Genomic DNA, 23568 nt, shown 5'->3' with positions numbered 1-23568 from the left:
CTCCAGTGAGATTATGATGAAGGAAAGACGATATCAAGTGTTGTATGAGTGGATCATTAATTGAAGGAAGTAAGTTAATGATGGCAGTAGGCGAGGGTGCGAGTCAAGAACGCCCGCGAGACATTCTTAATCGGATCCAATAGCGGCGTTCGATACTGCCGTGGAAGTTATTGTACCGATATGTCTCACAGTTCACTTGCGTCAAAGCCGCGGATAAGCCATCAAAATTAAATCTGATTTTCGCGTCCAGTTGTCCTGCAGTTAAAACCATTACCTATTGACCTCCACTTACGAAACAAATCAGAGATGAATTAACTGGCAAAATAGGAAGTTCATCACGAAAAAACTCGATCGAAAATTAGAAGAAGAAAGAAAGAAGAATGAAGTTATATGAAACACCTTCCTCATGGTTGATCAAGAGCCCAGCACAGTGGGAGGGGATGGAGGAAAGGAATGGTTGAACAAGAGAAGAAAAAAAGAAATGGAACACAGAGGAACACGGTGGGAGGGATATAGGAAAGACGAGGAGTCAAGCTGCGTCTGACAGGTACAAGAGAGCCAGAAATGACTACATCAGGAAGGGAAGGGAAGAACAACAGAAACTAGAAAAAATATAGTTGATAATAAGTCGAGAGAACATTCAAAACTGTTCTACTATATAAGTGGAATATCAGCTGCTAACAACGTAGTCATCAGGCTCAGTTCAGATGGGAAGTTAATGATACAGACGAGAATACGTGTGAGGAGTTCAGTACAATGTTATGAGTGTTGACTGTACTCGGAGACCTGGAGGTATATACGTACGTGCCACACGACTGGCCAAGCCTTAGATGATATTGGAAATGATCCAGTGGAAATGAGGACTGCCATAAAGCGACCAGAATGAACCCTTACTGAACTCAGAAGTTTTTAAGACAAACTACCCAGGTGAGGAAACACTTGGCTACAGTGAGAGAAGGTCAAGCAAAACACTCCTGTGGTATAATCGTTATACTCCTGTGGTATAATCGTTATACTCCTGTGGTATAATCGTTATACTGCTGTGGTATAATCGTTATACTGCTGTGGTGTTAGTGTAGCGGATGAATGGAAGAAAACAACCGAGGAAATGTGAATGTTGACATCACAGAAAAGTTAACAAAGTGTGATGGTAAACAAAGTACAAGAAATGACGCCTATGAGGGCAGGAATCCCTGCCTATAATGTATGAATACATGATTACATATGTAGTAACGCGTTACCAAGAGGTATTCCCAGGATGATGTAGGATACGCCACCTACAGTCAAAAGTCATGGCCGACGAAATACATTAATCATATATAGTTTTAGAAATGTATTTCTCTTACATTTACTGCCTATCAATACCAGTCAGTATTTTCAAAACCTGTTAGTTAAACAGAGAAATGACATAATTTGTAGTTAATATCAGTGTTATGTTATATGTTTTTGCTACGTTATCACACACACACACACACACACACACACACACACACACACACACACACACACACACACACACGCTGACTTGACCTGACGAAAACGTCAACACCAAAATTTGCGTCATAAGATCAAATGAAAACCTCTCACTTCATTCCATGTTCAACTTTCAATAGCCAGAACAATCTATCTGCTACTTAGCCAGAACAATCTATCTGCTACTTAGCCAGAACAATCTATCTGCTACTTAGCCAGAACAATCTATCTGCTACTTAGGGAGGAAATATTTTTCTACCACAGATAGATAGCCAGACCGATCATTCATAGTCAGGAAAGCATCCAAAATATGAAAATGATTTTCACAAATAAAGATCAACATCCAAATTACAATGTAACACGATGGTTGACGTCACACATGAGTTGTTATAATATGTTACATCAACCCAAGACCGTTCCCAGGACCTCCGGCAGCTTCATGACCAAGCTACAGTCAGTAGCTGGGTAAGGTTGGACTCCCTTGGAATGAAGAGAAATGCGACGAGTCTGAGATAAGAGAATAAAACCACGCAGCAGAAGATGACTTCACTCTCGGTGTAACCACAAGTTAGCGGAGTCCGGTAACACCAGAGATCATATGACATATTGTTACTGACATAACATGGCAGAGGATCAAACCCCCACCCCCTGTGCTTGTCACGGTCAACAGAATTCACTAATGGTGTAATGGTTTAATGGGATTCACAATACAAGGTCGAGGGAGATGATCAGCCGATAGATTCTTTTTCCAATCGAGTTATGTTGGAGTGGAACGTGATTACCGCTCAGCCAGTGAAGAATGATGATTGATTATTGAAACCCGGAAGTAATTACCAGGAACATATCCATCAAACTGTATGATACCAGACCAGATGTAGTGTACAACTCTCCCTCTGCTCTCTAACTGATGCTCACAGTTGTTCTCTCACATTATGTATATATATATATATATATATATATATATATATATATATATATATATATATATATATATATATATATATATATATATATATTTGAGAACATAACTACAGATTTCAATTAATATGAACAAGTGTAATTATGCTCGGTGTCACAGCAGGTCCCGCAGCAAGACTACAGTCGACAGTGGCAGAATTTCATGTCGCACCACACTGACTACTGTGGTGGCGACCACCACACTCTCTCTGTGGTGGTGACAAGGGAGGTCTTCTGAAGCGGACACTCCCGTTATAGCGTACTCCCTGATGGTGTCTGGCCGGGGGAATTGGCCCCTAGTTCTGTACATTTGCTGGCTCGCCGTTTCTTTGACACAATAATACTTTTTGGACAGATATATTCAGCGTGAAGCGAGGCAGTGGGAGTGAGGACGCGAGGCTTGTTTCCCTCTATTGTTTCGTGTGGTGAGGGGATGGTGAGGGCCGGGCTGTGGCGGGCTCAGCAGGCGCCCTCACTACCGGGCCAAGTCCGCTCCTCGTGTGTGTATCTGCCTCGCCAGACTCTATTTACTGACAAGTTCTCCACTGACCTCTGAATCTCTACGGTTAGAATTACCTCTTTTTGTCTACATTCCACCGGATGGGCCCTCGCGGGCCCAAGTGACGCTTGGAAGCGCCAGGATGTCTCACAGACATATGGGACCCCCCTCACCCCAGGGTCCCCTTAGGTTCTCCAGGTCTAACATCACCCAAGGACCCCTTCGGACGTCCGTGGGCCCTACGGACACCTGGGACTCCACGGACGCCTAGCTGACCCAGGATGCGACCCTCCCTACCCCCGGGACCCTACAACAACGCATGGACGCCAGGGACCGCCAGCTGCCTCCTAGTGACTACCATAACCGAGTTGACACGATTTTGTTGTTGGTCCAGGTGGCGCCCTTATCAGCGACGTCAATCTAAAACAAGTGGTGACTGGAGGTTCGATTGTGGCCATGTTCAGTTATACTGAAATTAATTCTGGTCGACGTGAATATGTTTTAATGAATAAACAAACGATGAAAATAGAGGCAGCGCCACCTAACACCCCGGTGATATTCTATGTAGGCAGACGAAGGGAACCCTAGGTAATGGAACCTATGCAGGAGCCTCTAGGATCCCAAAGTTTGACAATCTAGGCAGGAAACCCCTAGGTCTGGGACCCTACGTAATGCAACTTAGGTAGGAGACCACAGATAAGCGTCCTACGGACCCTAGTTAGGCAGCCTAGGTAAGATACGCTATGTTGGGGAATCGAAGTAGGAGAGGCAAGGTAGGGGACCAGTGTAGCCTGTATGGGAGACACCACGACAACCTCGACCCCTGCCCGCCAGGGGATGGTGTCAGCCTCTCCGGCAACTTTGAAGATACTGCATTCACTCGCCTCCTTCAGTTGACCCAACTTTCCGTCCATCTGAGGTCCAGCAGGGGAAGCCTTCCTCTAGTTGCTGAAGTCATGTTTCACATGACTATGTACAGTTCACGTTCTGACAAGTGGCGCTCACTGGCTCAGTGTGAGCAGCACGAGTTCAAATGACATCTCCAACCAAGGATGGTCTCTGCTGGTCTCCATTTCTCAGCTTGATGAGGTTTCCAGAGGATTCATGACGAGTCAAACCCTGATGCCCAGGAAGGGTTCCAGAGAGGTTATCTTGACGGTTCTTCTGAGGTTTCCATTAGGATGATATCCATCCAGGTCAGCCTACACGAAGCCTACCTGCTTTTAAACTGGTTTCCATGACGTACAGAAGTCCAGCCATTTTAATACCAAACATTTCAAAATCATTTCTGAGGAACATTGATTCTTGCCCTCACCAGAAGCACCTGATGCGGGTCTTAACCAATCCTCTCCTGCGATTTATCTAGTGATTATCAGATTGGCTTCCCAAGTGGTGGTAGGCCTGCGGTGCCTGGCTGATTACTGCACTGAGCAGAGTTCATTACCGCTCTGGTGGCGGCACCAGGGAGAGGCAAACCTCACGGAAGGTTATCGATCGTGGCCACAGTAGCCGAGGTGTAGTAGCTGCCGCCCCAGCTTGAGTGAGGGAGTTGCTGTAGTAATAATAGTAGAGCAGGTGTCACCCGCCGTGATGAAGGCGTCCGCTACCAGTGGCCGGACCCCGGGGGGTTCGAGGAGGGAGGTGGGAGTGGGAGGCAGGGGTAGGTGTGGGGCGGGGTGAGGTGGGACGGAATAAATAAGGATGGCAAACTCTGTAACGAAGTGCCGTCATTGTAACCCAGACGATGATGCAGGGTAAGATGTAACAGCAGCTGTAACATATAGAAGTTACATAGATTGTGCCTTCCAGAAGTAGCAGAAGCAACAGCAGATGCATCACCATTAAGTAACAGCAGCTGTATCATCCATCACAAGTAACAGCAGCTGTATCATCCATCACAAGTAGCAACAGCTGTATCATCCAGATGGAAGCAACATCTGTTCAGTCACCACTGTAACATCATCCACAAGTCAGAGTAACAGTAACGCCCACAAGCGGGTACGTGTGTCTGTCCTGAGCAACAAGACTGTTACATCAACAAGACCACGACGAGGGGCAGGTCCGGCTGGGGCATCAACACAAAGGAGGACAAAACTAACTATAATAAGTCGTGAGAACATTCTTACTTAACTTCCACGATTGTTACAAGAAATCTTCGCCAACATCCATGTTATAAATTGACCTTTAACCCAGCCTGCTGGCCAGGGACGGCAACCAGGGAAAACTGACATTTGAGCCTAAAAATCTGGCCATTTAGAACTGAGGGAACGTTCTCAGAACTCCCAGTGACACCAGCCGGGATGTGAACCCATGCTCTCAGTAGAGTGAGCTGAGGGAGTGCTCTCAGGGCCCTCAATGGCAGGTACTGAGGAAGTGATACTGTATTTCACGACAGTGAGAGATGAGGAAGTTTTCTCAGAGCTCTGAGTGGCTGAGGCCGAGGAAGTGAGTGAGTACGTACACTCACTGGGAGAGCAAGAGATACTCTCTTTGCCAGACGAGGAAGTTACTCTCACTAGTGAGAGTATGAGTTTCTCTCATTTGTGGACGACGCTGCGTGGTAGTTGTTACTCTCACAAGTGAGGCAGCTGTTCCTCTCACTGGCGTTAGCACCTACTACTCTCACCGGAAGTAATATATGATCCTCTCACTCGTGGGGGAGTAAGAAATCACCGGTGGGAACGGCTGTTACTCTCACCGGTGAGAGCAGTTGTTACTCTTACGGGTGAGAGCAGCTTTTACTCTCACCAGCAGGAGTACCCGCTACTCCCACTGGTGAACGCTGGTGTTACTCTCACTCGTGGGAGAGGACCTCGCTTATGAACACAATAATGCGATACATTTCCATTTTTATGAGAATCCGGCGTGACATCCACTCCCTCACCTTTTATCATGGTCTAGTGTGACCTACACTCTTTTACCATGACCTGCTGTGACCTCCACTCTATCAGTGCGACCTGATTTGACCGCCAATTCTTCAAAATGAGGTGGTGTAATGTTCAGACACGCAGGGTAGGGTTTACATAGGTTCGAATCGTGGGCGTGGCAGTCGGCCCACACTCATCGCAGGTGTTCATCCTCCCTTCCGGACTGGTCTATAGATAGGTACCTGGCTTAGGCTACAATGTATGTGAGTATATATATATATATATATATATATATATATATATATATATATATATATATATATATATATATATATATATATATATATTCATACTTGCCGCCTTCATGCAAAACCGTCGCCTCCCCGCCACACATGAAATGGCACCCCTTCCCATGGCGCACGCGTGAGGTAGCGCTAGGAAAAGACAACAAAGGCACCACTTACCCCATTCTAGTGGTCGTATCATTTTCCAGAGACCACTGACCCTATCCCTGTGGCCGTACTACTTCCCAGGCACCACTTACCCCATCCCTCTGGTCGTGCCACTTCCCAGGTACCACTTTCTTCATCTCTGTGGTCGTGCCACTTCCCAGGACCACTTAATTCATCCCCTGTCAATATATCCGGGTTTGCTCTGCAATTCAATCAAGGGAACTTATTCTTCCTCCAGATTTTCTTGACCGTATCTCATTTCTTATTCCAGAATGAGCGAGTAATACAGATGCCGGCCCACCTGTTGAAGGCCAGAAGACATTGATCTTCTCACACCACATATATTCTCCCCCCCCCCTCCCTCCCCACCACGTCAACATATGCTTGATATGTGTCATCCATATACTCAGTATATTCTTGGATTATGGATGTTATCGACTCAGGAGAACAGAAGCCAAAAATCAGGTTAATAGTTTCAAGATGTCGAGTGATGACTATTTATTTTCTCGGAGACCCGTCTTCCCCGAGGCTCAGGCCACGCAAACGTGCCTTAGATGATCTATTTCCCTGTCGAGCAAGTCATGGTTCGTCCGTCTCGTCGAGCAGGTCGAGCAAAGATCCCTCCGTCGTTCTAGTGCATCGTCGAACATGTCGAACAAACATTTCAGGTTCGACCAACGTTGACAGATCACCAACCTAGCTGTACAGACGCCTGGCCAGATTGACATGACTCTGGCTGAGGTGAGGCTTGTGGACTGATGGCTGGTACTGAGGCTCTCACGTCTCCTACCCAGGTGTAGGACTGCTTATGTATGGAGGGTTAGAGAGAGAGAGAGAGAGAGAGAGAGAGAGAGAGAGAGAGAGAGAGAGAGAGAGAGAGAGAGAGAGAGAGAGAGAGAGAGAGAGATTAGACAGACAGATAGACAGACAGACATGTGGTTGCCTCAGTATACGCTGAACACAGCAGCTGTCACCATCTGTTATCTGACCAGCTGGCTACCAACACCATCGCTGGTGTCGGATCTTTTCATTCTTCGTATGCCAGCAGCACCCCCCCCCCCCCCCCGTCCCTCCAAGCCCCCCTCATTGGTCCCGTAACTACTGACGTCATTCTCTAACGCACACAACATCATCCTCCCCCTGCACCACCAAGACTAGCGCCTCGTCCTCCTCCTCCTGTGCACCTCAGACTGGTGATGACGACCCTCCACCCCTCCACACACGTCAGCCGGCGGCCCACCTCGCCAGCAGGAATATCGACAGGCTCCTCCATGGCTCTAAGTGAAGACGTTTGTCAGGAGAACAACACAACGCAGCAGATGACGGAGCTGATGGAGGGAGGCGACTGCATCTGGTCAGGTCGGCCACATCCTCTACAGACGACGACTGCTCAGGAACGACGGAATGAGGACCACAAGCAACACGGCCCCCCAGCAGGGACCCAACACTCGCCACCAACCATCGCAGGCAACGGCCACCACAAACAGTCCCCGCTGACGGTGTCCCCTGGTGATGGTCTAAACCCCTGGTCGGTCCCCACCAACAGTTCCTACTAACACTCCCCGACAACGGCTCCCCTTAACAGTCCCCGGCCACCGTTCCCATCAACAGTCTCCGACAACGGCTCCCGACAACGGTCCTCACCAACGGCACCAACCAACCGTTCCTACCAACGGTCCTCACCAACGGTACCAACCAGTCGTTCCTACCAACGGTCCTCACCAACGGTACCAACCAGCCGTTCCTACCAACGGTCCTCATCAACGGTACCAACCAGCCGTTCCTACCAACGGTCCTCACCAACGGTACCAACCAGCCGTTCCTACCAACGGTCCTCATCAACGGTACCAACCAGCCGTTCCTACCAACGGTCCTCACCAATGGTACCAACCAACCGTTCCTACCAACGGTCCTCACCAACGGTACCAACCAGCCGTTCCTACCAACGGTCCTCATCAACGGTACCAACCAACCGTTCCTACCAACGGTCCTCACCAACGGCACCAACCAGCCGTTCCCACCAACGGTCCTCACCAACGGTACCAACCAGCCGTTCCTACCAACGGTCCTCATCAACGGCACCAACCAGCTGTTCCTACCAACGGTCCTCACCAACGGTACCAACCAGCTGTTCCTACCAACGGTCCTCATCAACGGTACCAACCAGCTGTTCCTACCAACGGTCCTCACCAACGGTACCAACCAGCCGTTCCCACCAACGGTCCTCACCAACGGTACCAACTTAAATCCACCAAACATACTGAACAACGCGTGATTCCTGGCCTCTGTTGTCCCAGAACCAACCCGTGCCAGACAGTAGCAGATGATACTGATGGAAGATAAAGTAGATAGAAGTTGATATAGATGGAATATAAACATGATAGGAAATAACATGAATAAATTGACACAGATAGATGATAACACTGATGGTACATAACACAGATGCAAGTTTACAAGGCTGGAAGCAACAATGATGGAAGATAACATAGACGGAGGTTAAAGTAGATGAAAGATAGCAAAGATGGAAGTCAGCATAGATGGAAGATAACACAGATAAAAGATAACACAGATGGAAGATAACATAGATGGAAGGTAGATGGAAGGTGAAAAAAATCTTATCCAAGTAAAGTATGTAATTGGTGTGTCGTGTTGGGTGATAAAGATTCGCTGATGTTACTGTGGTGGCCAGCATAATCCTTCCATCTAAACTCCTCCTTCCCTGTCTACTCTCCCTCTCTCTTTATCACCTCTCTCCTCCTGACCTCCCCTGTTATCACTAGTGGCAGCCCCTCTGTTTCTCTCTCACTTACTGATGGCAACCTCTCCTCTCACTAGTGGCAGCCCCTCCCTCTCTCACTGATGGCAGCCCCTCCCTCTCTCACTGATGGCAGCCCCTCCCTCTCTCACTGATGGCAGCCCCTCCCTCTGTCTCTGATGGCAGCCTCTCCCTCTCTCACTGATGGCAGCCCCTCCCTATCTCACTGATGGCAGCCCCTCCCTCTCTCTGATGGCAGTCCCTCCCTCTCTCACTGATGGCAGCCCCTCCCTCTCTCACTGATGGCAGCCCCTCCCTCTCTCACTGATGGCAGCCCCTCCCTATCTCACTGATGGCAGCCCCTCCCTCTCTCTGATGGCAGTCCCTCCCTCTCTCACTGATGGCAGCCCCTCCCTCTCTCACTGGTGGCAGCCCCTCCCTCTCTCACTGATGGCAGTCCCTCCCTCTCTCACTGATGGCAGCCCCTCCCTCTCTCACTGATGGCAGCCCCTCCCTCTCTCACTGATGGCAGTCCCTCCCTCTCTCACTGATGGCAGCCCCTCCCTCTCTCACTGATGGCAGCCCCTCCCTCTCTCACTGATGGCAGCCCCTCCCTATCTCACTGATGGCAGCCCCTCCCTATCTCACTGATGGCAGCCCCTCCCTCTCTCACTGATGGCAGTCCCTCCCTCTCTCACTGATGGCAGCCCCTCCCTCTCTCACTGATGGCAGCCCCTCCCTCTCTCACTGATGGCAGCCCCTCCCTCTCTCACTGATGGCAGTCCCTCCCTCTCTCACTGATGGCAGCCCCTCCCTCTCTCACTGATGGCAGCCCCTCCCTCTCTCACTGATGGCAGTCCCTCCCTCTCTCACTGATGGCAGCCCCTCCCTCTCTCACTGATGGCAGCCCCTCCCTCTCTCACTGATGGCAGCCCCTCCCTATCTCACTGATGGCAGCCCCTCCCTATCTCACTGATGGCAGCCCCTCCCTCTCTCACTGATGGCAGTCCCTCCCTCTCTCACTGATGGCAGCCCCTCCCTCTCTCACTGATGGCAGCCCCTCCCTCTCTCACTGATGGCAGCCCCTCCCTATCTCACTGATGGCAGCCCCTCCCTCTCTCTGATGGCAGTCCCTCCCTCTCTCACTGATGGCAGCCCCTCCCTCTCTCACTGATGGCAGCCCCTCCCTCTCTCACTGATGACAGCCCCTCGCTTTTATCAGAAGGGAACACGTACAAGAAGCCCAACATTCAATACAACGTAGAGTAATTAAACAAAGAAATTATCTATAACGCAAATAAGTGCAAGAGCAATTAAAAGATAAAGAGCGTAATTAACAGAACAGTTCGCCCAGCAGTTAAATAAACAATTTACTCGAAACTCGAATAATTGGTCGACTAATCTTGTTCTCCGACCTAATACCCCGTTATAAGAAACACCAGTTTAATGGTTACAACTCAGCGCGTTTCCCCGCGTCATATTAACTGCTGTGATAAATATGTACTCAGAGTCGTCGTCCTCGACTGTCCACCATCAAGATGTGTGCGGGATGAATCACGTGGTTGTTGACTGTGTTTAGCTTACGATCACATTCCCTGCTCTCAGACCACCAGCCCAGATGACCTCACCAGTGCTCGGTCTGCTTGCCATCCCTCCTTTGTGACTCATCTCTGGTCCTCCTCTCTCAGGTAATCCTCTCTGTTCTCTGACTCATAACTTCCTCTGTACCAGATGCCTCGCAGTAGTCGTTCATGGTACAACTTTCACCTGTCTTCCTTGTGTCCATAAATGATCCTCTGTCTCTAGCGTCTAACTCCAATCATTTTTATGCAGATGATTCCACTTAACACACTTCAATTCTCTTTCCCTCTCCTCCTCCCACCCTAATACGCAATTTCTCCCTGGACCTCTTTCTAAGTCACTGGTTTTCCTCAGCTCATTTTAAGAATATTGCAGCTGAACCCTGTCTGAACATTGATATGTTCAATAGAACACCATCTACTGCATCTTGTAAACACCATGTTGATCAACTTCACAAATTGTACTTCCCAAAAGCTGGAGATGTTATGAAGGCGTTTAATATAATTTTTCTTGTGAGTTGCCATTTCATATCTACATGAGTTTCCTTCGTCCCAGCAAGGAGCAACTGCTCGCATATCTGGGGAGGTTCATCCTCCAATTCCCTGTTGTCCAGAGTACAATCAAAACATTTCACAACAACATTCATGGGAACTTTTCTCCCAACTGCAAGTCATCACATTCTCCACAGTAAGGCACAACCTGTCGCCCTGTTGTCCCATCTTAGCGAGGATGGGCGCCCACAACACCACGATCCGTGGGTGCTCACCCATACCATAGCCCCGAGTGATCCATCCACACTACAACCATGGGTTGTTCACTATGGTTGTAGGAGCGGCCAACACCAGGGTTTCCAGGGCTAGACCTTGCCTGAATACTTCAGGCAGGCAGTGCAAGTTGCAGGAGAGACGCTTGTTCAGCTGAATCATTGAAGACTCGTCATGAATAATGGTTGATGAGGCTGGCCTGTTACTAGGGGGATGGACGACTTAAGGCTCGGCCACAACACGAAAGATTTCACAGCCAAGTTGAGGGGAGACGACGATGGGGTGTTGATATGGCTTTATCCTGGCTACATCAGCAGGACATACGTACGACCCTTAAGCACAAACCAACCTAACCTTAGGGATGTCGACCTGTCCTTTGAACTGACCCATAAGGGTCGTATCGTCGTGCTCAGATAAGGGCAATGGTGGTGAGAATGATGGCAGAAGTGATAACAGTTTCAACACGGTGCTCTTACTGTGCTGCCTGCGTCCTGGTGGCGGTGGTGAAGCTATGAGCTGTGGTGTTCGTGTGGCGGTGGTGAAGCTGTGGTGTTCGTGTGGCGGTGGTGATGGTACAGTGATGGTGGCGGGGTGGTTGTGGCGGAGGATACAAAAAGAAGGAAGACAATGCTGCAGGTCAATAAGGGTCACACATACTGTATCTCAATAGACAGATTTTCAGTCACCCTAGTCTGGTTCCCACCTCACATACGTACCGCCGAGGAGGAGATGCCCAGTCAAGATGGAAACACCAGAGAAACAAAATTGAAAATAAAAGTAAAAGTGATTTTTATATTTCAGGTTTTCCTTATGGATCAATATCGATAAATATTACCAAACATCTGTTAACTCCTACATACAGACAGACCATTAATCCTACATACAGACAGACCATTAGTTCTACATACAGACAATTAATCCTATACACAGACCTCAAATCCTACATACAGACAATTAATCCTTCATACAGACCATTAATCCTTCATACAGACCATTAATCCTTCATTATCCTACCAAGATTCAATCACGTGTTGTGAATGGGGGAGAAAAATGGTCTTGAAATGGATCAAGAAGAGAAACGTTTTCCTGAGAAATGGATGCCATTAATCCTTGAATAGAGTGATGTGATATTCAGTGGCACATCTCTTATAACGGTTGAGGAATGACGGTTCTCTGGACGGAGGGAGGGAGACGAACAGACTATTACCTGATCCAGTACTGGAACCAGCAATACATCTTTCCAGTTCCAGAACCAGTAATATCTACAGCTGGAAAGTTTACTCTGTCTCCAGTCTTGAGGTAAGTGTGTGATGTACCTCCAGTCTATCATCTGGCAGTAAATGTGTTCAAAATTTCTTGTAGATAAAATAGACAAGATCCAGGTCGCAACGAGAGAAAGGGAAGAAATACAGAGAGCCAAATAATAATATAAAAACATGACTAATGTATAAGCCAACACTGAATGGCATATCAGTAACACAAGAACTGGATGATATATATATATATATATATATATATATATATATATATATATATATATATATATATATATATATATATATATATATTGGGAGAGCCAAACTGATACTTCGCAAGGCTTAAGGGTTACCTGCATGAAGCAGTCCATCATCATCCCGTGCAAGAATAATAACAGTGCAATAAACACGGCTGGGAGGGAGTGAGGGAGAGGAAGAAAAGAAATAAACTTATATAAGAAATGTGTACAGTGTATACACAGTCAAGATTAACCATTCTACTTTCAAGCTCATCATGAACCACATGTATACATGCGTCGTGTTATGGACGAACATTAACACAAAAAAGATTGTTCAGCATAAGAGAGCCACTACTACAGCAGGAGGATTCAGGAAACAGGAAGACAGCAAAGTTGAGGAAGTGCCACTGGGACCAGCCTCAGTATGTCGTCTTTCGTGTTATCAAGTTTCAGTTGAAATGTCCTGAAACATCACTGAAGGAAATTATCCAACAAGTCTTTATAGATAATGAAACATCACTGAAGGAAATTACCCAACAAGTCTTTATAGATAATGAAACATCACTGAAGGAAATTATCCAACAAGTCTTTATAGATAATGAAACATCACTGAAGGAAATTATCCAACAAGTCTTTATAGATAATGAAACATCACTGAAGGAAATTATCCAACAAGTCTTTATAGATAATGAAACATCACTGAAGGAAATTATCCAACAAGTCTTTATAGATAATGAAACATCACTGAAGGAAATTATCCAACAAGTCTTTATAGATAATGAAACATCACTGAAGGAAATTACCCAACAAGTCTTTATAGATAATGAAACATCACTGAAGGAAATTACCCAACAAGTCTTTATAGATAATGAAACATCACTGAAGGAAATTATCCAACAAGTCTTTATAGATAATGAAACATCACTCTAGGAAATTATCCAACAAGTCTTTATAGATAATGAAACATCACTGAAGGAAATTATCCAACAAGTCTTTATAGATAATGAAACATCACTGAAGGAAATTATCCAACAAGTCTTTATAGATAATGAAACATCACTGAAGGAAATTATCCAACAAGTCTTTATAGATAATGAAACATCACTGAAGGAAATTACCCAACAAGTCTTTATAGATAATGAAACATCACTGAAGGAAATTATCCAACAAGTCTTTATAGATAATGAAACATCACTGAAGGAAATTATCCAACAAGTCTTTATAGATAATGAAACATCACTGAAGGAAATTACCCAACAAGTCTTTATAGATAATGAAACATCACTGAAGGAAATTATCCAACAAGTCTTTATAGATAATGAAACATCACTGAAGGAAATTATCCAACAAGTCTTTATAGATAATGAAACATCACTGAAGGAAATTATCCAACAAGTCTTTATAGATAATGAAACATCACTGAAGGAAATTATCCAACAAGTCTTTATAGATAAGTCAGTAAGGAGGAAAAATATGTAAATCATCATTATCAAGCGTTCCATGTGTCCAGTACAGGTTAAAGATACACACATATGTAAACCAGGAAACAACTACTAATAATCAGTTTACATAATGATGCGTTGTGAGGGGCATCGTTAACACTGCACCTGTGACGAAAGCAATCACATGATTGTCTCTTACGTGATCACCAGGACGACGTCATGGGCAGAGCACCAGGTTACAACGTTCAGGAATCAAGTGTACTCACCCATGACCAGGAGCAGTGTGGGCCGCCAGGAGCACTCCAGCATCTTCACCTTCAACACCACACCTGTGCACACCTCAACTTACTAACACCACCACACTGTATATATCCAGTCACTAATGCACGACACACGTAAGAGTTCCATCCACTGGCAAGCCTGAAACAGCAAAATTACATTGTCAGTTTTATGAAACGTCACAAGATATGTATATACGTCACTAGATATGTATATACGTCACAAGATATGTATATACGTCACAAGATATGTATATATGTCATTGTCATGATACAATCTTTCTCAGTCAGCAGATGTTGTGTGAGTACGAGATATGAGAAGAACCGCCGAGGAGGAAGAGCGGACGGGCGATGGTTCAATACGTCCTGCCAGCGTGGACCTTATGGTTGTGGAGGGTCACGACCAGACTGACACCACGGGGTCAGGACGCCGGCCCTCGCTGGGCACGTGTCACCACGGGGTCAGACCGAGACACCATCTCTAGATGTACCGGCTGTCGACCCTACCCACGTCTGGCACACACACACACACACACACACATACACGTCAGCAACCCAATACCTACCAACTCTGACCAGTAAACTACCCACTACGACCCGGTAGCTGGTTACTCGACCCAGTACCTACCTACCTCGACCCAACAGTGAGGACTGACAACACGTCACCTCGGCACTCTAGGTTGACTAACGAGGGACAACAGCTTAACTCCGCGGTCCTGTCACTGTGGTACGGAAGTCATCTTGCCCTACACCTACATGCTCAGCTTCAACTTTTACCGTACAACATTATCTGTAAGCAGTGAGGCTCAGGTGTCTGGCTGGCCTCACCGGAGGCCGGCAGGGGCGGCCAGCCAGCCAAGCAGCAGCAGCAGCCTCGAGATCCCGCCAGACAAGGCAGCTGGAGGCCACCACGAGACCATGATAGACGCGCTCCTGCCATCACGTCACCCACCCTGAGGCGCCCCCGTCTATCCCAGACATTACATGTTTTCTCAAGATATTAATCCCTGCAGAGTCGGGTCCTCCCATGACTGGGAAGCTGACAAGACTGTCACGTTTAGGGCGAGACAAACTTGGCACAAGACACGTCCTCGTGTCCAGTGTGTCTTACGATGATAACTCTTGCACATATTTGGGTCCCTGAGTAGGATAGGTGAGCACGACGGTACGACCCGTGAGAAGGTCGGTACGACTCATGAGCACGACAGCACGGCACCACGAGCAAGACTGTACAACTGATGATTTATGGAACTTTGGAAAAAATATTACTACCACATGTAGGAAATGACCTAGTCTGATGACTATCTTCAAATCAAGACGACAAATACTTCACTGATGTGTGTCAACAATACAGAGGTCAGTGTCTAGACAGAATTAAATCTACAGTTTAAACTATGAGCATTTTTTCTTTATTTCTGTGTCAGAATTAACTCTCCTTCCCTACGGAGGTGACTGCTAACTCTACTTCCCGATGGAGATCACTGCTAACTCTACTTTCCGGAGGAGGTCACTATTAACTCTGCTCCACGAAGGAGGTCACTGCAGGTATGGTAAGAAACCTTTCCAGTTCACACTTTCCTTTATAATCTCAATGGCAGTAGATTTTCTCGGCAATTTTCCTACCCGCTGTTGAGCCGGAGGGAGAGGTGGGTGGCGGAGATGCCAACTGTTCTACTATCCTGTTTCTACCACAAAAATGATTATGACAACAGGTGCCTTCTTCATGAATCATCAGCTCTCGTGTTACCTGCCCTTCCAATGTACTCCTTATACATGACTGTAGTCTCCCTCCCTCACAACTCACAGTAGTCTACTTTCCTCATACCCTACAATGGTTTACCTTCCTGACAACTCCTTACAGTGTACTCTCCTCATAGCACAGTGTTCAACCTTCCCGAAGTTACCTTAGCAGTCATTCTCATCACTCACAATGGTCTACCTACCTCATAAATCATAACTATATATCATTCCTCATCACTCACACTGATCTACGTACCTCATAAATCATAACTTTATATCTTCCTCAAAACTCACAGCTGTCTCTTCTTATAACTCACAATAACATGCCTTCATGATAACCAACACCGATCTATTATCCTCATGATTGTCTACCTTCTTCACAGGTCTCAATCATTTAACCTCTCCATCAACTGACAATGGTGTGTCCTCTTCATACTTCAAAGAGTCTACCATCCTCACAACTCACAGTGGTCTACCCATCTCATAGTTCACAATGGTCTATCCACGTCATAACTCATAGTGGTCTACCCACCTCATAAAACAGAATAGTGTAAACACCCTCATAACTCAAACTGGTTTACTTTCCCCGTAACTCACAGTAGTCTACCTTCTTCGTTATGTTCTCAGTACACTAGAGTGCTTTATGGATTCCCACAACTCATAACGACATATGTTACCTCATAATTATAGCATACGTTACCTCACAAGTACAGCATAAGCTACCTCATAACTACAGCATACGTTATCTCATAACTCCGGCATAAGCTACCTCATAACTACAGCATAAGCTACCTCATAACTATAGCATACTTTACCGCATAACTATAGCATACGTTACCTCATAACTACAGCATACGTTACCTCATAACTACAGCATAAGTTGCCTCATAACTACAGCATACGTTACCTCATAAGTACAGCATAAGTTACCTCATAACTACAGCATACGTTACCTCATAACTACAGCATAAGTTACCTCATAACTACAGCATAAGTTGCCTCATAACTACAGCATACGTTACCTCATAAGTACAGCATAAGTTACCTCATAACTACAGCATACGTTACCTCATAAGTACAGCATAAGTTACCTCATAACTACAGCATACGTTACCTCATAACTCATTACGGTATGACCAACTTCCAGGACAAGTTTGGGACACAGACAGGAAGCAAGCAACCAAGTCTGAGCTTCATCATTAGTGTCACATAATGTTGACTGCTGAACCTGGGGGAAGATCCTCCAGCCCCACCTCTCTCTCTCTCTCTCTCTCTCTCTCTCTCTCTCTCTCTCTCTCTCTCTCTCTCTCTCTCCTTCACACACACACACACACACTCACACACACAAACCCTGTGAGACAGCCTGACGTGTTAAGGTTAGGAACCAGTTTGGAACTCGGGTTCAAACATGGCTAATACCACACGAGTGTCACTTCTGTTCCCTCACCATCACCATCATCACCTCTATCACCACCACCACCATCACCCTCCCTCACCACCATCACCAACACCTCCATCCAGCGGGCCGGCTCTCCGCTAACCACGTCTCCAGACCCGGGACAAACTTAGCAAATTTGCAGATGTTACCCGAGATATGACCAGTGTTAATGGTAGATGGTCGACCAGTCGTGTGCGTGACAGACGCCTCGTTATCAGTACCTGCCAGCCAGTCGCTGGTAGCTCCTCACCAGCATGTTGGTAAGGGCCGTGTGCCGGGTCGTGCACACCTCTGGTTAACACGAGGCAAGTTACACTCTTAAGGAAGAGTGAAATTAACACAAACCGGTCAGTTACTATCACTGTATCATACAAGAATATATATATGTATATATATATATATATATATATATATATATATATATATATATATATATATATATATATATATATATATATATATCTTTCTTTCTTTCATACTATTCGCCATTTCCCGCATCAGCGAGGTAGCGTTAAGAACAGAGGACTGGGCCTCTGAGGAAACATCCTCACCCGGCCCCCTTCTCTGTTCCTTCCTTTGGAAAAAAAAAAAAAAAAAAAAAAAAAAAACGAGAGGGGAAGATTTCCAGCCCCCCGCTCCCTTCCCTTTTAGTCGCCTTCTACGACACGCAGGGAATACGTGGGAAGTATTCTTTCTCCCCTATCCCCAGGGATATATATATATATATATATATATATATATATATATATATATATATATATATATATATATATATATATAATTGCACCCACAGGATTGTAGACACATGTATGTTGTTGTCATGTGACTCAGGCTGGGTTGTAGATGTTCGAGGTAGTTGGTTGGTTTATGTTGGTAAAGACAGATCAAATGTCTAGTTGGCCCACAAGGTGATTCCCACACCTGCCCACATTATTTACTTGAGTGTTGTAACATCAGTGAATTCAGGGATGAAACTTGCCAAACATCACAAGATACGTACCAGCATTTCATCCATAACAATGTTGTACCTCGTTCGGATACTTGAGAAATATCATAACTTTGCCTGTTGTAAATTGTTTCTTGTTTTGTTTACCTTGTTACGTGATACAGTCACTGTTCTTCAACTGTTATTAACTTTGTTCACCATAAGAACTGCCAACTTATTGATGGTGTGGACCAAATCATGTCGACACTTCTCTACATGACCTGTGGTGTATTTTAATAATTGCGGTCCACTTTCTGTACCTTGTGAGAACTCTGTATCCTCCTCTTTTGCGCCACGGTCCACAGGAGGGTGAGGACTGCACCATGACATCGCCGCCGATCGTAAGGCATAAATCAAAGCCAGGTGTCAGGTGAACACATCAACAGTAAACAGTTCTTTGATAAACGTGAGGATAAAATAACGCGAGGAACATGAAGCAGGAAACTTGATAGATGAGATGTATAGAGATACTTTTATAGTATGATAATGATAGATGAATGGAATAAACTGAATGATGAAACTGAGAATATAGACAACATGCAGATGCTTACAATGTTTTCTGATCCTAGACAAAGTTCAAGTGTAAGACTTCCTCACTGTACAACACAGACAGGTAATTACACACACATATACGTAAGAGTTCTAATGAACCAATGGTTAGCATAGCTATCCAGGATCCACATACAGGCCCGCCCAGGTTTAAATCCAGATCGCGGCAATCGGCCCACAGTTAATCCCAGCTGTTGATCCTCCCCTCGGGGTTGGTTGATAAATTGGTACCTAGCTTAGCCTGATGTGTGTGTGTGTGTGTGTGTGTGTGTGTGTGTGTGTGTGTGTGTGTGTGTGTGTGCAGATGGAAGTAAAGACAAGGTTTTGAGATGGGAAAACACGAGTGTAAAACTCTCTCCTCTTAACACACAAATAGTAATCACAAGCAATGTAACCAGCGATTACGTGAGATATAACTCTCTCTCTCTCTCTCTCTCTCTCTCTCTCTCTCTCTCTCTCTCTCTCTCTCTCTCTCTCTCTCTCTCTCCCTCCACCGTACAAGCCAAATCAACAGTTTCAGCCACAATAATACCGACGCCCAGCTTCACTAAGGTCTGGAGGGCCCAGCCAATCACAACTAGCGACGAGTTATCAGCGACCAATCACATTAGGGCGGGATTGGACCCCAGGAGCGTGACATTACTCACTCTAGCTACATCCGGGGACAGCCTGGACCAGCACCGCCCGTGGTTGGCTGGTTATTCTGGCCAATCGAATGCTACGGTCATTAAGGCCCTCAGAGTCAGGTTAGAACTACCAACTGCAAAGGTTTGAACACCTTGTTAAGGTGTTGGTGGTAAACATAACACCAGACATCCTCACATTACACACCTATACATCTTGCACCGACACAAGAACACCCGACACTTAGCAGTTTCAGGTCTCGTAAACCTCAATGAATTATATCTGAATTCAATTACAAGGATTTAATCAAATCATAAATAGGTACCTCCCCCCCCAAGGTGAGGTACAAACATATAGGGTTCAGTGATGAGGCTATGGGCAACAACTGACTCATATGAGGGAGAAGGTGGTACAGAACGAAGACACTGCTTCGAACCCACGTTACGTCACGGACTCTTACGATGACGTATGTAAACATGAATCATATTCAGGACTCTGAAAGAAGCGCAATATATCTTGTGAATATATGTTTGCATGATAATGAGCTACAGCAACAACCGATGTGGGGCAAAATATAACAGGTTATGAAGTTGTGAAATCTATACAAATACAACTTAATCTAAAGGTAGATCTGTTCATTTGGTGGTACTGATGTTGTCTTAAAATTTCATTACAAACAGGACACCACGATGACCATAAACATCACGCCAACATTACGTCACCATCACGTCACCAACACGTCACCATCACGTCACCAACACGTCAGCTCTCCGTTATCATTACGTCATCTTAGAACATTCACAACAAAATGTTTCATATGTGTGACCCGGAGGATCTGGGTTCCGGCTTTCATGGTGAGGAAACAGTGAACATCCTGTGACTGTACCACTAGACACACAACCAAGGACGACTTGTGGGTAGCAGCCCTGCTACAGAACCTGAAGCCTGACCTGTCGCACGTCTGACCCTCGATTGTCGACGTTGATGAACGAGGTCGATCAGGTGGAGGAGGGTAGTGCTGCCACATGAACCCCTGGACGGTCGGGGTCAAGCTGGGGGTGGAGGAGGGTAGTGCTGCCACATGAACCCCTGGACGGACGGGGTCAAGCTGGGGGTGGAGGAGGGTAGTGCTGCCACATGAACCCCTGGACGGTCGGGGTCAAGCTGGGGGCAACACTTGTGGTGCCATTTTGACAACTTTACGATCGTCTGTGTTAAGTGTGAATCATCCATTGCCAGCCGGAACCATGTACTTGGAAGCAGTTAATTGCGACACGTGATCGTAGTCATAATTACTTGAATTATAGTCATAACTTCCGTCATATGGGGCGTCATTATGTTCTGTTTACTGCCTGTCATCCTCACCACACACACACACACACACACACACACACACACACACACACACACACACAAACGGTATCCTTCATGTACGTTCATGATCATCAGACATTAAGACCTCAAAGGTTGGCCACATGATGCTGACGCTCGCCCTCTTAAACACACACCTCCGTCCCTCATACCCATTGCCTGGGTTGTTTCATGACTAAACTGTCATTCACTTCATACTCGTGCACCTGCTCTTCAACATCCCCTTTTCATAGCAGTGATGTCTCTATAGTAGCATATACGTTGTGTACTTGAGGTCAGAGTAATGGATATGGTTATAGCACCATGGCCGTGGTCGTGGGTCCTTTATGTACTTGTATGGCTCAAGATTTTTCGCGAACATGGTCGTGTATATTGTAGCTGAGGTGAGGCAGGTGAGTTTGGCTGCCGTTCCTGTGTGAAGTCATCCTCATCAACATTGGTCACAACCCTGGTCCCAGCTGCCACAACTGCCATCATTACCACACCACTGGACGACCTCAAAAATAACCATCTGCTGAACCTTAGCATAACTGACAACCATGACACAATACTTACACTTTATAGCGCCAGACTTAGATTACACTGCGAACACGCTGTTCACTTCTGGTCATCAAACTTTATCAATGACGAAGAAAAACGAGAACGAATACAAAGAAGGCTAACAAAACTAGATCTCAGGAATAGTGATAAAATATTGAAATACTCTACAAGAAGTGGCCAGGGCGAAGACTATCATCAGATTTAAATCATGGTCACAAAAATACTCTTCTGGTATGAGTGAATAAACCTGCTCAGAAACAGTGATATGGTATGGCCGCATTTCATCCCCTTTTTCGTTTAAGGTTCGAGGTTCTGATATATCCTGCCCAGAGTGTGTGGTGGCTGATAAGTAATCTAAATCGGTTTTCTATTCATCCTTTTCGTTAGAATTTCAATGTCTATATTGTCTCTCGATCATACATAGATCTCATTGACAGTGGGGAGGAGCCTTCTGCCTCCTATAGTGATGGGTAGGGAAATGCCTTCTCCTTAACTAACCTGTCTCGATCTACAGTGGTGGGTGGGAACGAACCATCTGCTTTACTACCCTGTCTCTATCTATATAGATTAGGAATATTTTCCTCCAACAGATAACCTCGTCATAGAAAATCAGGTCTTCTGTCATATGGCTTTCCTTTATACTGCCATATAAACCCTTCCCTGCACCATGACTGCCTCAACCCCCAGCCTCCTCGACCACGACAGTGATGATCCATTACTCCCACAACCCCTTCCTCCATGCACGGCCCTACCACACCTGCCACCCTTCCCTTCCCTTCCCTTAACCACGACCACCACAACCATAAGAAACCGAACCCTTCCACCACCACTACCACACCTACATGGCTTATATGTACAGTGAGAATGTATATGGTCTCAGAATTATCTCCAACTACCGAAGATGAGAAAGATTATTCGGTGGTGGACAACCACGAGCCTCCCTCTACACACAGGACCCTGGCCTCACACACTACAACCACGAGCCTCCCTCTACACACAGGACCCTGGCCTCACACACTACAACTACGAGCCTCCCTCTACACAGAGGACCCTAGCCTCACACACTGCAACCACGAGCCTCCCTCTGCTCACAGGACCTTGGCCTCACACATTACAACCACGAACCTCCCTCTACACACAGGACCCTGGCCTCACACACTACAACCACGAGCCTCCCTCTGCTCACAGGACCCTGGCCTTACACACAACCACAAGCCTCCCTCTACACACAGGACCCTGGCCTCACACACTACAACCACGAGCCTCCCTCTGCTCACAGGACCCTGGCCTTACACACAACCACGAGCCTCCCTCTACTCACAGGACCCTGGCCTCACACACTACAACCACGAGCCTCCCTCTACACACAGGACCCTGGTCTTAACCCGGGCCATACCTTTATTTCCCAGGGCGGCAACGTTCACTCACAGTGATGGGGATAATCCCCCGCTGGGCTTCAGATGGTCTGGATTTGCTGACGTTGCAACACTCTCATTTTGAGCAGCACTTTTGCTCCCTCACTCTCACACTGAGTGACTCACGCTCTCTCTGTGAGTGCACCTCCCAAAATGATGGGGATTTAGACAATCAGTTTGTTAACTTTATTAGTACGTCTCACAAGGTCTTAAACAGCGTTAATCACAACAGTAATGGGATATCATTAGTTCACGTATCTGTACTGTTTACGATGAATGTTTGTGGGAAAAACGAGTTCCTTTGAATCAAGTGTTTATCTTCGGCCTGAGGTGTGTGACCTGT

The 23568-nt window shown here is 46.2% G+C and overlaps 1 protein-coding gene across 1 annotated transcript in view; it reads right to left on the bottom strand.

The window, feature by feature from the left end:
• LOC139765861 (cell adhesion molecule Dscam1-like) overlaps window positions 1-23568 on the bottom strand; it is a 170835-nt gene that overhangs the window by 142389 nt on the left and 4878 nt on the right. Inside the window, exon 2 of the mRNA XM_071693720.1 lies at window positions 14552-14705. Within this exon, the coding sequence (XP_071549821.1) occupies window positions 14552-14594 (43 nt within the window). The 5' untranslated portion in view covers window positions 14595-14705. The remainder of the gene's footprint in view (window positions 1-14551; window positions 14706-23568) is intronic.

Source organism: Panulirus ornatus, chromosome 56 (assembly GCF_036320965.1).
Source record: "Panulirus ornatus isolate Po-2019 chromosome 56, ASM3632096v1, whole genome shotgun sequence".
In the NCBI taxonomy this organism is placed as follows: domain Eukaryota; kingdom Metazoa; phylum Arthropoda; class Malacostraca; order Decapoda; family Palinuridae; genus Panulirus; species Panulirus ornatus.
Note: the sequence above shows the minus strand (reverse complement) of the source record. Positions and strands in the feature narration are given on the sequence as shown.